Source organism: Lygodium microphyllum, chromosome 12 (genome assembly GCF_053477565.2).
Source record: "Lygodium microphyllum isolate KBCC chromosome 12, Lygodium_microphyllum_v1.1.10, whole genome shotgun sequence".
Lineage (NCBI taxonomy): Eukaryota > Viridiplantae > Streptophyta > Polypodiopsida > Schizaeales > Lygodiaceae > Lygodium > Lygodium microphyllum.
Genome location: NC_141146.1, coordinates 17,122,077 through 17,139,435, shown reverse-complemented (window position 1 = coordinate 17,139,435; position 17,359 = coordinate 17,122,077). Strand labels below are relative to the sequence as shown.

General features: G+C 43.3%; 1 protein-coding gene across 3 annotated transcripts in view; it reads left to right on the top strand.

Moving 5' to 3' along the window:
- Positions 1-17,359, top strand: part of ATATH8 (Protein kinase superfamily protein) — a 173,563-nt gene that overhangs the window by 38,292 nt on the left and 117,912 nt on the right. For all 3 annotated transcript variants that reach the window (XM_087689212.1, XM_087689211.1, XM_087689213.1), the window contains exon 14: positions 15,992-16,085. In XM_087689212.1, the coding sequence (XP_087545338.1) occupies positions 15,992-16,085 (94 nt within the window). The remainder of the gene's footprint in view (positions 1-15,991; positions 16,086-17,359) is intronic.

Genomic DNA, 17,359 nt, shown 5'->3' with positions numbered 1-17,359 from the left:
TTTTCTTTGCAGGGTATGAGGAGAATGGCATCTAGAAATTGAAGTCTTCTACAGCTCTTACCCCTCTTCTTTTTACCTCTCAGACATAGACCGAGTTATGGCATGCTCGGTTTGGACACTTGAACTATGAGTACCTTCAGAAGGCGTTGCGAGGATAATTTGTCCATTGTTTGCCCGACATAGTGGTGAGCCATCAGCCATGTGTCTCTTGCATTCGTGGGAAATTGCATCGGGATGTGATTCCCAACAAATCTTCGAGGCGGTCTACTTTACCTATGGAGCTTGTATCTACGAATCTTTGTGGCCCGATGAGGACCGAGTCCCTGAAGGGGAGCTCGTATCTTATGTTGATAGTAGATGACTACAACAAGATAACCTGGGCCTATTTCTTGACATTGAAGTCGGAGGCTTTCTCTCACTTCAAGGATTGGCTTCTCTTTGAGAAGAACTGATTTGGCCGATGAGTGAAGACCTTGTGTTCAGACAAGGGCGGTGAATTTATGCCTAATGAGTTTGCTCGTTTTTGTGCAGATAAGGGCATTCACCAGGAGTTTGCTAACACCAACACTCCTCAAGAGAATGGCATTTTGGAGCAAAAGAACAGAAGTGTGATCGAGATGGTGTGCACCATGATGGAGCACTGACTCACACCTCAGTTTCTGTGGGCCAAGGCCGTGGCTACTACAATTTACATCCTCAATCGATCTCCCACTTCGGCCATTGATAGGATGACACCTTTTGAGGCTTACTTTGGGACTAAGCCTTATGTCTCTTATTTCTGGATCTTTGGGTGTGACGCCTATGTGCACATCACGAAGATGCAGCGTGACAAGTTTGAGGCGGCTTCCCGATGAAAGGTTTTTGTTGGCTACAGCTCCCAGTCCCAAGGTTATCGTCTGTTTGATCTCGTCAAGTGGGATGTCTACACGAGCTGACATGTACAGTTAGTGGAAGTTCGGGCCACAGAGGGGGGTGAGGAGTACCCCGTCCTTGGAGATCCAGGGGAGAGTTGGGCTCCCGAGATAGTTCCTTTTGAGCCAAAGCCTCTTGATGGAGATTCTTCTTGTGATTCAGAGTCTTCCCTTCCACTGGCCACCCCAGTGGAGCTTCCGTTGGTGGATGTTCCCGAGTCTTTCGTAGATGGAGAGTGATGGGGAGAGGTCTAGCCTCCTCCTCGTTGGGCTCTAACACACTCTAAGATTTAGGGATTGAGGGGGTCACTGAGAAGTGGGAACCGTAGGATGGACCGTGGAGGTCACGGAGGAATCAGGTACATTCTACGGAGCTTGTTTACTATAACTATTATTTCGTGATCCGTGTTATGCAGGATCGAGAGCCCACTTCCGTGAAGGGGGCTTTGCAGTCTGATCATTAGCGGAAGGCTATGGAAATCGAGTTGGAGGCTATTGAGAGGAATGGCACTTGGTCCCTTGTGCCTTATCCCTCTCACAAGAAGGTGATTGGCGTCAAGTGGGTCTTCAAGAATAAGTATCTTAGCGATGGTTCTTTGGACAAGCACAAGGCGTGCCTTGTTGTGCTAAAGGTGTTGCTCAGCGCCCAGGCATTGACTTCCATGATACTTTTGCCCCCACTGCTTGTATGGCGACTATTCAAGCTATTCTTGCCTTGGCTTGCCATAGGAGATGGCTTGTCTATCAGGTGGATTTGAAGTCGACCTTTCTCAATGGTGTCTGGTAGGAGGAGATCTATGTTGAGCAGCCTCCTGGCTTTGGATCCTCGGTTGGGAAAGTTTACTAGTTAAAGAAGGCCTTATATGGCCTCAAGCAGGCTCCGCGTGTATGAAAGAAGAAGAGTAACTCGTTTCTTCAATCAAAGTTGGGATATTGGTGCTCCATAGCTGATCCGCAACTTTATGTGCACACTTCCGAGGTTGGTCGTGTGTTGTTTGTGTTGTATGTTGATGATTTGATTCTGATAGGGGATCATGCACAGGTCCCAGCGGCCAAGACAACATTGTTAAAAGATGACGTACCGGTGAGACAGTAGGGTTTGCGGGGAGGAACACGGAGTGAACTCGGCAAACACGGAGAAGAGAAGAGAAGAGAGAAAAAAATGTGATGAATGGAATGATGAAGTTCCGAATCATGGAGTGAATGGGATACAAGGGAACAAGGGTGCCGTAGCACAAGGAAGATGATGAAGACAGCCACAAACCACGAACCGCAATGTCCTCTTGAAGGGTATGAGGGTAGTGGAGAGGCTAGAGAGAAGAGGTGACAGACTGAATGAATCAGCCGTAAGGAATGAATGGGAGAGTGGCCTATAAATAGGCACAATTAGTCTAGGATGACACCCCTTTTTGGGGTTGCAAACCCTTAACGCAAAACGCAAACTGCAGGTGAAGGGTTTCTCAATACCCCATCTCAGGCCCAAAAAGGGGAACAAGAGAAGAGTGAGGTGGAGATGCAATGCTACATGCTGAAGAATGCTCATGTAGCAGGTGCCACTTGGACAGTGTCCCTCGTGGGAAAATTGTTCACTTGCCCAAGAGCCCTAGTACAAAGATGATGAAAACATGCAATGCATAGGAGGAATGTCGGACTTTGTGTGGTGCCGAGAACCATAAGGATATGCCCATACTCGATCTCGGGAGGCGGCTCTATGCTGACCAAGAGACGAATGCAAGAAGAGAAAGGAGGAAGATGTAGAGGATCCCTAAGATCCAAAATTTCCACTGAAAAGGGAACCTGTAGTAAAGAACAGTAGACAGAGTGAACTTGAGAACTGGAAACTCAATCTCGGGAGAGAAGCCACTAGCTCAGTGCATCCATGCTGGAAGAAATACGAAGGCCTCGTCACCAAGTTGCGGCTGAACCTCCGAGGTCCCGATCTAGGTGGTACTTGAAGATCCTGGGTATGAGTTGAAGAGATGACTGGTCGAAGAGAGCCACCCCAAGAAAGTAGAGGATGGGTGAAGAACTTCATGTGGAGTAGGTTTCCCCTCTGAGGTGGGAGGTGGAGGGGCTCCCGCTGAAGTTGAAGAAGAAGTAGATGCCTTTTGTGAGGGCAAAGAAATAACATCCCCCTCTGAATCTCCTTATAAAGTAGATAGGTAATCCAAAAACTCATGAATCACGAACTCTGAAATGTCTGATGACGAAGGAAGTGCCATCAATCGTGCTGAAGAAGGTATCTGGGGTGCCGAAGAGCTCCCAGAGATAGCCTCTCGAACCTGAGTAGTCGAGGGTGGGGAAAGGTGGGCCTCAGAATGAGCAAGAGATGGGTAACGGTTGTTGTCTCTCAGTGGAGCGGACTGGGTAGTCGAAGAAGAGGAAGGAGTCTAGCAGCCATTGTCTCTCGAAGGAGCAGATTGATGAGGAGACGGTATCAAACCAACCACTGTCTCTCAATGGAGCGAACTGCAGATCCGTAGGTTGTGGAAGCCACTGTATGTGAAAATAAGTGGGAGAAGGCTGCTGCTGGCATTGCGATGATCTCCAGGAGGTTGTAGTGCCAATTGATCCTCCATGTGCTCGAAAGGACTTAGTGCGCATCATCTGCGTCTTATTGCCTTGAGCATAGTACTCTGATAGCCGATGCAGAATAATCTCTGTGGCCTAGAAACGAGAGGTGACACAAGGAGTGCCTGGTGGAAGACGCATGTACTCTGGGGGGTGGGAGCAAAGGTCGAAGTCGGGAAGCATCAGTGGTGTGTCCGGTGATGCCAGAGTAGGAGTACCCAGAAGTTGGGTCATCTGTTGGTAAAGAAGCCATGGATACTAATGTGCCTTGCTGAAGAAGGAAGAGGTTAGCCACCATGAACCACGAACTGCAATGTCCGCCTAAAGGGGTGGGAGAGCAATGGAAGGGCTGGAAGTGAGTTGCTAGTGGGAGAAGGATGCAACCAGTAGTAAGAGGTTGCAACCAGTAGAAAAACGCAGGTGAGGAGAGAGAGAGACAAAAACGCAGGCAACAGGTGAGAGAAAGACTAAAAACGTAGACAGGACAGCTTGCAAGAGAGAGAGAGACTAAAAATGAAAGACAGGACAGCCTGTAGGAGAGAGAAAGACTAAAAGGCAGAAAGACTAAAAACGCAGGCAACAAGACTGTGATGATGTGGCAGGCTGTACGACAGCAGGTCTACACAGGAACAACAGTCGCCTGGCTGGAATCAGCTCCAAACTGCGTGAAGAGGGTTGTACTAGCGAGATAGTAGGGTTTGCGGGGAGGAACACGGAGTGAACTTGGCAAACATGGAGAAGAGAAGAGAAGAGAGAAAAAACTCTGATGAATGGAATGATGAAGTTCCGAATCATGGAGTGAATGCGATACAATGGAACAACGGTGCTGTAGCACAAGGAAGATGATGAAGACAGTCACGAACCATGAACCACAATGTCCTCGTGAAGGGTGTGAGGGTAGTGGAGAGGCTGGAGAGAAGGGGTGACGGACTGAATGAATCAGCTGTAAGGAATGAATGAGAGAGTGGCCTATAAATAGGCATAGTTAGTCTAGGATGGTGCCCCTTTTTGGGGTTGCAAACCCTAAATGCAAAACACAGAAACACAAAAACGCAAAAAACGCAAAAACGCAAATTGCGTGTGAAGGGTTTTTCAACAAACGTTACATTAGATGTTCGAGATGACGGATTTGGGGCTTCTTCATTTCTTCTTGGGTCACGAGATTTATGAGTCTCAGAGGGGGATTTTTATCTCTTAGCAGAGAAACATTTAGGAGCTCTTGGTGACTTTTGAGATGGAGACTTGTCGGACCATTTCTACTCCTATGGATCCGAATTGAAAGGCCACTTCACACTCAGATTCTCCCTTGATGGATGCTTCCCGCTACTATCAGCTGATTGGATCCTTGATTTGGCTACTCAACACTCGTGTTGATCTTTGTTTTGCTGTGGGTCTTTTGGCGGGGTTCATGAGTGAACCCCAACAGGTGCATTGGGAGGCTGCCTTGAGGATTCTTTGGTATTTGAGGGGGACCTTTGACTTAGGGACTTCGTATCCCGTAGGTACAGATGCTTCAGATCTTGTTCTTGCAGGTTGGAGCGACTCAGATTGGGTTGGTGATGTGGACCACCGGAGGTCTACTACAGGCTACTGTTTTACCTTGGGTACAGGTGTTATCTCTTGGAGTAGCAAGAAGCAGCCCATGGTAGCCCTTTTTTCTACTGAGGCTGGAGTATCGGGCCGTGTCTTCCACCACATGTGAGGTGGCGTGGCTTCGGAGATTGTTAGAGGAGCTTGGCTGCCCCCAGGCTCGTCCTACTCTTCTGCGATGCGACAATGAGAGTTGCATTGCCGTGGTACGGAATCCTGTATTCTATGCCCGGACAAAGCACATTGAGATCCAGTATCACTTCATTCGGGAGAAGGTTGTGGATGGGACCATTGATATGGAGTATTGCAAGACAGAGGATAATCTCACAGATTTTTTCAGGAAGGCGCTTCCCCAAGCTCTTATTCGGAGACATGCAAGATCCCTTAGTCTTTTGACCTGTCCAGGATCTGAGAGGGGGTGTTAGAGAGTCACTTCTTGGATAGCAAAGTGCCACGTCAGCAGTACGGACAGCGCAGAGGAGCCACGTCAGCAGGCCCAGGTGCCATGTGACACAACAGTAGTCAGATAGGATATTTCTGCAGTCGGTCAGGTTTTCTGTGCAGTTGGCTGCATTAAATGCAGCTGTATTAAATGCAGCCGACCTGATTGTGTCTTTTTTTTTTGGGTGATATTTTCTGCTATTTATAGCAGACTGGTTCAGCACTTGGAGATATTTTGGATCTTGAGATTTGAGAGAGAGAGCCTACTGTGACTGACAACATGTGGGCTGACGGCGATCAAGGTCCTCAAGGCGGAGACAAATGCAGATATTTTCTCTGCACCGATGTATATTTGTGCACTCCTACACAGCATACTACACTGCAGATTTTCTGCGTTTCACTGTCTCCCTCTCTATCTCTCTCTCTTCTCTCTGTGTTCACTCTCTCTCAGTCTTAGTCCTACGCTTCCGCATCGCTGCACTTTGACATAACCAGACTAGTGCGTGCCAGTGGGTGACTAGTTTTGATGTTTCAACGTCAAATGAAAACAAGACGGGGCCAACCAAAGTCATTGACATTACGTGTCAGCTCAACGTGACCAAATGGGCGACGACCAACAGATAATTTTTTATTTTTTGGTTGTGAAGTGGCTTATTTTAAGCCCTGGTTTGTGCATGTAAGCACATTTTAGAATTTTGGGCACATTTGTGCCAAAAATTTGGGGATTTGTCCAAATTTGATGCGAGCAAGATACATCAATGATATTTGTCTTAGAAATTTCAGGAATTTATGACATTTTGCCTTCGATGTTTGGGGCTTTTCATGTACATGCAAGAATTGGGCTGAAATTTACCCAATTTCTCGACATTGATGCACATTGGACCCTGTGCAATTTGGGACTTTTGCTGTTTGGGCGAAATTTGTGCACCATTTGGTCATTTAATGTACATGCAGGTTTAATTCCATGCAATTTGGACAGCTAGCACTTGGAAAAATTTGGGGTTTTGCTCAAATTGCTCTATTTTGGTAAAATTGGCCTATTCTATGGATGTCAGAGACAGTGCAGATGTATGGTTGATGCTTTGAGCACAAAAATTTTGGGGCTTTTGACCTTGCGTGTCAAGTTCTGTGCCGGTGGGTGCATGTACAACAGAAATTGCAGCTCAAATTTGGGACTTCTCATGTAATGTGATTTATTTGTCCTTGGAACAGCTGTAATCAGTTGTGGAGTGCTGTAGCACAAGGTTTAGTGCTTCTGAAAATTTATTTGCAGATCTGAAATATTGTCTTTTACGTGGTTATTTATTGCTGCTTGGTACTTGTTTGTACCTTGGTCTCTTGTGTGAGAGTTTGGCCTGCATTTGCTGAATTTTTTGGTCACATTTGGGCTGAAAATCATGGCTGGCAGCAGTGACAGCAATCATCTCATGCACATTAAGAAGCTTGAAGAAACACACAACTTTGCAGTTTGGTAAAAACAGTGCTATAATATCCTGTTGCAGAAGAAGCAGGCAAGGCCGATTAAGACTAAAGGGGCAAAGCCGCAAATATGGAATAGGAAGATTGAGATGTGTTAAATGAGCTTGCATGCTCAACCATCGAGCTATTGATTTTTAATACCTTCGTGTTTAACATTGAAGGTTTGGATTTTGCCTATGCTATTTGGACTCGACTGGAAAACTATATGCCCAGAAGAGTGCCGCAAGCAAAGTTTATTGGTTGAAAAAGCTTATGGATTTGTGTATGAAAGAGGGTATAGCAATGTCTACTCATTTGAGTGAGTTTAACTCCATTTTCAGTCAGTTGGTTGCCTTGAAGTTCCTGATTGATGAAGAATTTAAGGCTACGTTCTTGCTTTGCACTCTTCCAGAGAGTTGGGATACATTCAGGAATTCTATGAGCAATTCTAATGCGATGCTTTTGTATGCTGATGTAGAGAATGCTCTACTCATGGAAGAAATGAATCGGTAGAACAATGCATCCAGTAAGTCTTCCAATGCTTTGCATACTAGGGTCAGATCACAGCAAAAAGGCAAATCTCATAGCAAGGGACACAGTAAATGATAAGGATGTTGAATGCGATCATTGTGGCAATAAGGGTCACTTTAAACGTGATTGCTACAAGTGGAAGAAAGAGAAAGGAAAGGGCAAGAAGACAAATGATAGTAAGGAAGAGAAGAAAGAGAGCTAGCCTAAAAAAAGCAGTGTAAAAATTGAAGAGGTGAATGTAGTCACTCATGACAGTGACAGTGGGAATGAGGTATTCTTTGTCTCTTCACACTTTAGTACACATGCTTCCAGATACGGATGATGACATGCACACTTGGATTCTAGATTCAAGTGCTTGCTTTCATGTCACCCCTCATTGTGAGTGGTTTTTTGACTATACAGGGGGTCAACATGGTGTTGCCCATCTTGGTGACAACTATCATGCGACATTGCAAGTATTGGCAGTGTGCAGTTACAGTTTCAGCATGGTTCTGTCTTCACACTTCAGCATGTACGGCATGTACCTCAGCTCAAGAAGAGCTTGATTAGCATAGGGCAGCTAGATGACGATGGATTTCATACCACCTTTGGTGATGGGAAATGGAAGATCTGTAAGGGATGTACAGTGATTGCCAGAGGTTGTAAAAGTGATACCTTGTATCCTCTCCATGTATCTAGTGTGTGTGAGCATGTTTTTGCCGTGATTGAGTAGCTAAGTGTTTCTTTGTGGCATGGCAGGTTGGGACACGAGTCAAATTGGAATGAAAGTACTTTCTCGTTTGGGTTACTTGCCTTGTCTTCGTTATGTTGATTTTGAGCATTGTGATCATTGTGTTTATAGTAAACATGCAGAGACGTCTCAAAAGAAGTCTCTTTCGTTGAAATCTTTCCCTCTAGAGTTAGTACATTGCGATGTATGTCAAATGCCAAGGTTTTCTTTAGGGGGAAAGAAATACTTTGTTACGTTTGTCGATGATGCTACACGGAGGGTATGGGTTTATCCTATTTGTAGCAAGGACGAAGTGCTTGACAAGTTTCAAAAATTCTTGGCATGTGTTGAAAATCAGACTAATAAGACTCTTAAGTGTCTTCGCTCTGACAATGGTGGGGAATATATGTCCAAAGCCTTTCAAGCATTTTTGTGACAGCTAAGGGATAAAGAGGGAGCTCATTGCCCCTCATAATCCATCCCAAAATGGAGTTGCAGAGTGTATGAATCGGACCATACGGGATAAAATCTGTACTATGCTGTCTCATGCTTCATTACTCCATGGACTTGGGCAGAGGTTGTTATTATAGGTGTTCACTTGAATAATTGGTCACCAAACAGGTCTTTGGGGGGAGGGGGGACAGGGGGGATCTCTCAGGAAGCGTGGTTGGGCAAGCCACCTTTATATGCTCACTTGAAAGTGTTTGGCTGCGAGGCTTTTGTGCACATTCGTAAAGAATAATGCAGCAAACTTGAGCCAAAGTACTGTAAATGCATTTGCTAGGATATGGTGACGAGGGTGAAATGGGGTATATATTATGAGATCCCAAGAAAAGGAAAATAGTATTCAGCAATGATGTTATCTTCCGGGAAGATCACATGCATAAATAGCCCGAAATGACTGAGGAGGTCCATAGGGTTGCATTCTGGGAAGTAATACCTTTTGGACAGCAAAATGTGCCCACTGTACACCAACAAATACCTGCTGTAAATAAACCTCCAAATGCAGAAAATAATGTTGGAAATGATCAGCCAGCCATTGCCCATAATGATGAGCCACTGGATGTGTAGGAACAGCAAGGACAGCAAGTTAGTTGTTAATGTTGATTTGCAAGCTGACATGCCAGGACAACAAGCTGAAAATGGAAATTTGCAGACTCAACAGCTAGCAAACAATGATCATTTGGTTAGGAGATCGTCTAGGGCTACTAGACAACCTGATAGATCATTCCTGGTGCAAACAATGTGGCTGATTATGTCATGTTGATAGACTGTGGTGAACCATCTTGCTTCAAGGAAGCAATGGACAGATAGGACAACAGGAAATGGTATAAAGCCATGTTGTCAGAGATGGACTCTCTTGAGAAAAATGACAGATGGGACTTGGTGCAGTTTCCTAAAGGGCAGAAAACACTTCCATGCAAATGGGTTTATCAGAAGGTCACTTGTGATTCCTCGCCAAAGTACAAAGCAAGATTGGTTGCGAAGGGGCACAAGCAGGAACATGGAGTTGACTTTGATGAGATCTTCTCTCCTGTAGTCAAGATGACTATATTGAGAATCATTTTTGGCTTCATTGCAGTTGAAGATATGGAGCTCATATAGATGGTTGTAAAGAATGCATTCTTACATGGTGATCTGTATGAAGACATATATATGCAATAGTCTGAAGGGTTTGTGGCAAAAGGGAAAGAGAAGATGGTATATAAACTCAAAAGGAGTTTGTATAGGCTGAAACAAGCATCAAGAGAATGGTATCATAAGTTTGATACATTTATGCAGTCTCAAGGTTTTCATAGAAGTCAAGTGGATCACTGTTTTTACACCAAGAAGATAGTTGATGGTAGCTTGATTATCTTGGTTCTGTATGCTGATGACATGTTGATTGCTGGCAAGGATACTCATGCCTTGGAATCACTGAAGCAAAGCCTTCATGGTGGCTTTGACATGAAGGATCTTGGTGATGCAAATCACATTCTTGGCATGCGAATACTCAGAGATAGGTCAAAAGGATTGCAAAAAGTCCACTTCTGGGTATGCGTTTACCTTCACAGGAGGAGCAGTCTCTTGGATCTCGAGGCTATAAAAGTGTGTTGCATTGTCTACTATAGAGGCAGAGTATGTGGATGCCATTGAGGCATACAAGGAGGCTTTATTGGTTTCACGTCTGGTGGGTGAGCTTGGTATTACAGGGTTACCTGTTCTCCATTGTGATAGTTAGAGTGCTATGATGCTAGTACAGAATCCCGTCTTTCATGCAAAGACGAAGCGCATACAGGTAAAGTATCACTTCATTAGAGATGTATTTGACAGCAAGAGCATTGAGCTTGTCAAAGGGCATATAGATGATAATCTTGTAGAGCGGTTTGCTCATTGCCGACAGATGATGAGAGTTGGATAGGTATATGTATATCAGCTTTGTACATACCTAGACTTAGCGGATTATTTTCTCCTCTTAAGGTACATTGCCTTTAGGTGGGAGGTTGTTGGGAATAAAGGGCCACCGTGCCTTTTATATATGCATGGGTGTGAATACACTCTTAGTACATTTTTACTTTCATTTATATCTATCTAAAACCTAAAGAGGAACACATACAAAATTGTACCCAAGAACATTGTGCATCTCTCTCTTTGACTCTTAACTCTCTACTCTTGCTTACGTTTTGCGCTGTACCTGACATTGCATCGCCACTGCGTATCGCTCACTTGAGAAACGAGATTGGGTTGAATGGAGAGCAGCCTATCTATTAATAGAAAGTTATTCCAACCACCATTGGGTGTTGGTGAGAAAGAAACAAGTTGTGAGGAAGCTATGGGGTGTATGTGGAGAAGCAAAAAAGAAAGATGGAAGCAAGTAAGGGAGGCTACCCTTGGAGACTGCTAGGTGAGTTGCTGTGCCAAAAAGAGATAAATGACAAATGTATGTTTACAAGAATAGAATGCCAATGCATGGGGTAATGGAAATCATCATGCTTATGGAAAAGGCTATGCAATGGTGTCACTTCAAGAGTAACTTGGTAGGGGAATTGTCCACTTGCTAAAGCTCCCCTTAACAATCCTAGGTATCTAGAGGATGTGGATGATGATATAATGTGTTTTTAAGGTTAACTTGGGAGGTTGCTTCACATAGACTTCCTTCTACATCTAACCGTTCACGAAGGCACTTTTGACATCCATCTAATAGAGATGCCAATTGTGGTGAGCGGCTATTGCAACCAATAGGCAGAAGGACGTCAACCGCGCAATGGATATGGTCTCCTCATAATCAATGTCATGTTTCTGCCAATAAACTTGCACAAGATGACCCTTTATTTATTGAATGTTTCATCAGCTTTCAATTTAGTCCTTTAATCCACTTGGGCCTGATGGCTTTCTTGTGGCTCAACAATCCACCAAAGCCCAAGTGAATACTCTCAAGCTCCTTTTCCATGGTCTCTTGCCATTGGGTGTACTTTAGAGCCTTCTACCTAGCTCTCGCTTAGAATGTGCTATATAATTTGGCTCAGAATGTGCTATATAATATGCCTTAAAGACAGAGACGAATGAGACACTAGGTGCAAGCTAATAGGCAAATCTTCTAGGGCTCTCTGGAGTGGAATCTAGTGGAAGGACCCTCGAATCCCACATAGTCTGAGTACTAGCAATGTAATGGGTCTCGTGGAGGGCGCTTGGGTGCTGCAGATTTTGTAGATGGGTTAGGAGTGAGTAGTAGATCTAGCTTGGATGGCACTATCTTCGACATAGTAGAGGGAGGAATTGGCTTAGAGGCCGATGCAGATGGTTGCACAATATACCTCGCATTAAAAACATCTCTCTAAACAATCACTTTGTTCGTCCGAGGATTGACTCCGAGGCTTTTTCCTCGGAGGATTTTCCAACAAAAATCAAGAGATTAGCTCAGGGAGTAAGCCTTGCTATCTTGTCATTAGGAGTGTTTTTACTAGCTTTTCTATCTTGTCATTAGGAGTGTGCTTACAAGTTTTGCTATCTTGTCATTAGGCGTATGCGTGAAAGTATGATATTGGAAAACTCTGAAGTGGAAAATCACAAACCATGTGCCTCAAAGGGGGTCTTCCAAGGGATTACCACAGTTGACTACCTATTGAGGATGTACACTGAAGTGTTAATAACCTTGATCCAAAGCTTCTCAGAGAGCTCTACTATGAGCAGCATACAACATGCCATGTTCATCATAGCTTGGTTTCTATGCTATGCATCTGTCATGAGGACATGCATTTTTGAAACCTCACTTAACACGTGGATTAAATTTTAATCACATGGTTAAGTAAATGTTGTACATGTGAGGTGCAATTGGGGTTAGAGCAAATTTACGAGCCCGAGACTCGAGGAAATCATGGGATGTCAATGGCAAAAGTTGCTATAAGTTATGCTGCACAAGTACTTGGTGGTATTTGGTGCCAGTTGTTGGCCTAGCTCATTAATTTGGCTATAAGTGTCAGTTTGTGACATAAGAGAATTATCGTTTAATGGTACTTTATGTCAATCTGATGGTCAAAGATGACATAGAGACAATCAAGAATGGAAGTTGCCTAGCCAATTTAATTATTGGCTAGTCAAATTATTTCTCTGGGCATCGAAATAATTATTATATTAATTTTCAGTATTTAAAAGACTAAAAATTAATATTTATTTTCTCGCTTTTGTCTCAAATGGTTAGAGGCTTGGCTTACCCATCCTCGATTGGAGTCTTCAAGAGTGATCCCCGGTTGTGGCCCTCCATTTCCATTGCCTTTTGATGGCCATTAGATGTTGATATGGAGAGGGGGTCTTGCTCTTGGTTGGCTCTCTTCATTGATGGGCTACATTGGCATTAGCACTCTTTCCGCCACCCTCAGATCCACATCTCCTTTGGGCTTCGGCCACATCCAGAATCTGAGAGAAGGTGCTAGTAGTTATGTGTCTTGTGTGGTTATCTCTTTCTTGTGAGCCTTAGTCTAAGTCAAATGAGGACATTAGGATCTTCGACATTGTCTTTGTCTACCATTTTATGTGTTTTAGACACTTTAGATGGAGAGCATATTAGTGCATTTCTTTTTGTGTACTTTTGGCATGTTTTTTAGTGGTTTCACTACATCTAGCGTTTTCCTCTTTTTGGCCTATATATAGGCAGTGTGCCCTCCAACTTTCATTATTCATTATCCATCATTGATCCTTCGTGATCAGCTGGCCCTCCTCATTCTCTCATCCCCCTTCTACCGTTTGGCACCTACACTAACGCGTAGAGTTGCATGTTGGGATTGGCTATTGCAGCCTTGTAGTCACATTGTTCCTTCTCTCTCATGCGTTTTTTTCGTCTCCTCTACATGTTCACTTTCCTCTTTCTGTTGGGCACTCTCATAGTGATATGTTTCATCGAGAGCAAAAAGTGAATCCTGAAACTCATTGGCAAAGCTAGGACCAAAGATATTGCTTAATAACATTGAAAGCAAGGTCATGCTAGACACGACTCTTGAGAGCATCCATCACCGAATGCTCAAAGGTAGATTGCAATGGATTAGTACACATATTGAAGTCTTCCATCAATAAACATGGTCTATACTAAGTGCCAAACAAGCTACTAGTCTATCAAACCATGTCTAGACAAGGGCTAATTTGGTTCATATAGGTTCACGAGCCATAGGACCTCCCCTTCGAACATGATTTCAATCACTACAAATGACCATACACATCATTCTTCATCAACACCGGTTGAAATCTCTCATGAACAACGATGAGCACACTAGAGTAATGTTGTGTGAAGCCCCCATCATAAAACAAGTGAAACCTGTGGTAGTCCACAATCTTGCTTGCATCATCGTGACTCTTATGCTCAACAACACATAAAACATCCCACTGAATATCATGCAAAATGTGCCACATGTCATGTTGTTTCGTGCACGAGCAAATGCCATGCACGTTCCAAGTGGCAACTGTCATATTTATTCATAGAAAGAAGGTCAGTAGACTCGAGGCTGGCTTTGCCTCGATTTAACTTTTTCTGCTAAGAATTCAGGAGTTTCCTCATCAAGAAAATCAAGCAGCAATGCAAATGAATTCATCCTTTGACATGGCGATTTTGAGGTAGGGGAATTCTCTCCCTTGTTTGGGACCCAAATCCAAAAACTACATAGGCTTTTTCCCCTTGTTTGCATTGTTCATGGAAGGGGCCTTATCATCCAAAAAGCTGTCAACTATAAGATCCTCATTAATAGTTGGGGCACTCCTAGCCTTTGGAGCCACATGCTTTTCTGGGCATTTACCCATAAAATGCCCCAATTTCTCACAAGAGAAACAATGGCCGGCAAAAGTGTCCCATTTCAAATGAAAATTCAATGATCACATGCCATGGCAATTTAGTTGTAGCCACTTAGGCTTCTTGCGCATAACATACTCATGCGGTTACAATTTGTGGCCCTTAAATTGGGAGGCACCAAGATCATACAAATAGCTGCCATAGCCTCCTTCAACAAAGGCCAATACACAGTAGGGCAAGCTTCCACTTCTACCCACACCAAGCACTCTTGTTGAAGCAAGTGCTGGAAATCAGCCAACGGTCGCTAAGGCACTGCATGAAGAAGGCAGTAATAAAAAAATAAAGGCATTTTGGCTCTGAGATTATCACGGAGTGTGGTTGACTTTAACATTGCTTTATAAAAGCCCCCATGGAACCACAAAAATCTCTTCCACAAAGTCACCCAACAGAAGGGATTTTAACCAGTGGCAAATCTAGGAAAGTTCCTGGATTCGGCTGTAAAGAAAAGGATAACCCCTATTCCATATAATACCAGAAATGAATGCAACATTGTGTATCCAGAGGAGCTTCCAAAACATCATCCTGATCCTGGACATGGAAAATCTCATGGTTGGTGGACATAATCTCCCAGTAATGTATAGCAAACTCCAACAAGGTTTCCTAGTCAAAATTTTGCGATTTCTCAGTGGTAGATGTGACATGTGCATAGGAGGTGGTCGGTGATCATGTGGCAGAGGTTCCTCATTGTCTTCCATCAAAGCATCAAAAGCATGTTTGTTGCATTTGATTGGTGGCTATGCATGAGGATGTGGTTGAACTTCGAAACAAGGGACCACCATCTCGATACTTGGAACCATTTCTTCCCCCTCCTCAGCATCTGAATTGGGCCCCCAAAGCCTCCACCACCTGATCGACAAAAGCGGTGTTCGATTCAGACATTGCTGCTGTAGCAGCAGAGTACATGTGTCATGTTCGCCCTTTTGATCATGCAGGTCTGCTCCAAATCATTCACTTCACCTAAATCTGATGTGATCTGTTCTGCTTGTCTTGTCTTGTCTTGTCTTCTCTTCTCTTTTCTTGTGTGTGTGTGTGTGTAATACATACATAATGCTAAATATGTTAAACAAGTGCCCATGTAGTCATTTCAGACTTTGGTATTGGATTAGCATAATCAGTGATGAAATTAACAAAAACTAAAAATTCCAATGCATTGAATTCTTATTTAGTTTTCTTCTTTAGCATGGCTCTCTTAACTTAAAAAAGCTGTCCCACCCCATTGTCATAGCCTGCATTTAAATTTAAATGCCCCCCTTTGTCCTGATCCTCATTCCCTGTCACATGTGACAGCAATGAAGACAAATCATTGTTTGATGGAGTCGATCTTTCTAGTTGTTTTCTTGTTTGTTGTTTTGTTTGTGCACAGCAGGGCGGGGGTTTTGTTTGGGGAAGGAGGGGGGATCTATATAGGAGCGGGGTTGATAGAGCTGATATGTACAAGTTTCTGAATTGTTGGGAATGTGTGGTCAGGTACTTTCAAGGGTATTGACAATTGCTTTGAGGCATCAGTTTAGAATGCCTCCTTACTTTGTCCTCGTTTTACGATCAATAGCCTCATTGGAAGGTAATTATCACCCATAGGTTTAAGGAAGGGTGTTCTTATGATTGTGAATGCACATGCCTGACTGTCTGATGACTTTTTCGTACCTTTATGATGCCGGGTCTCTAACACAACAATTGCAAAACCACCTGGAACAATGTGCAGATGTTTTTAACTTGATTGTTGAATATGAATCTAAGCAGCATGTAGAGAACATTGAGTTGCAAGTCGATCCAAAGCATTATTGATGTAGAATGCCTTTTTTATTTGACATTATCTTAAACTTGACATTTTGGCTGCAAACTGGTATTGCAGGTGTAAGATTTTGCTATCATTGATGTTTGATTTTTTGAAGAGTATTTGTTTACTTAGCTTAAGCTGTTCCATATTTCAAACTCCTCATGTCTCTGTGAATTATTAAATACAAGTGTTACAAAGATCTTTAGAATCTAATATTGCATCATTGACAACTTTTCTACAGCATCTTTTGAATAAAACTTTCTAGAAGAAGAAAAGTTGAAGGTTTTATGATTAAACTGGTTCATAAAATCTGCTAAAACATTTGTGTCCGAGCAATGTATTGGAAAACGCATGCATCACACATGGTGGAGAAATATTTGTTCTAACCACTCTGAAAGTTTCCCTGATGTAACCTAATGGACCTGTACAACACCTGGATATTTAGGAATTATTGTGATAGAGATGAGACGATCCTACAATGTCACTAATGATGCTAAGTGTTTAGAAGGAATGACTCATCAAAAAATGTGATTCAAGTTTCAATAGAATATATCACCAGACGGAATTTTCCTTTCACTGTGACAACAGACTTCTAGGGTTCAAAAATGTTGATGCTCCTTTTGTTGCCTCGAATAGATTACCAATCATCTATTATTGATAAGGCAGTCCTCTTGAGAACCCTTGTTATTTGCCAATGAGACTTTTTGACACTTAACTATGATTACATAAAGTTATAGAAGTAGATGTCAGTACATGCAAGGGCATGGCCATGTTTACATTATATTGTATGAGTTAGCTGCCCTGCAGGGTAGGCAGGCCATTGGTGGCCAGCCTGTTAGCATTGTATTTATTGAGCATCTCATAGGCTTTATGCATACCTTGTATTTGGTCAGTGGTTAGGGCACTTTTAGGTCATGTTTATGGGCGCTTCTTCAATTTATGGCAGCCCACTTATGTCACTTGTGGCGATGTATATGAGCTCCTCTCTGCCTCTTGTTTATCATGATCAATGCTAGCAGAGCTGGAAGAGGAGAGCATGAGTCATGTGGAGCTTCCAT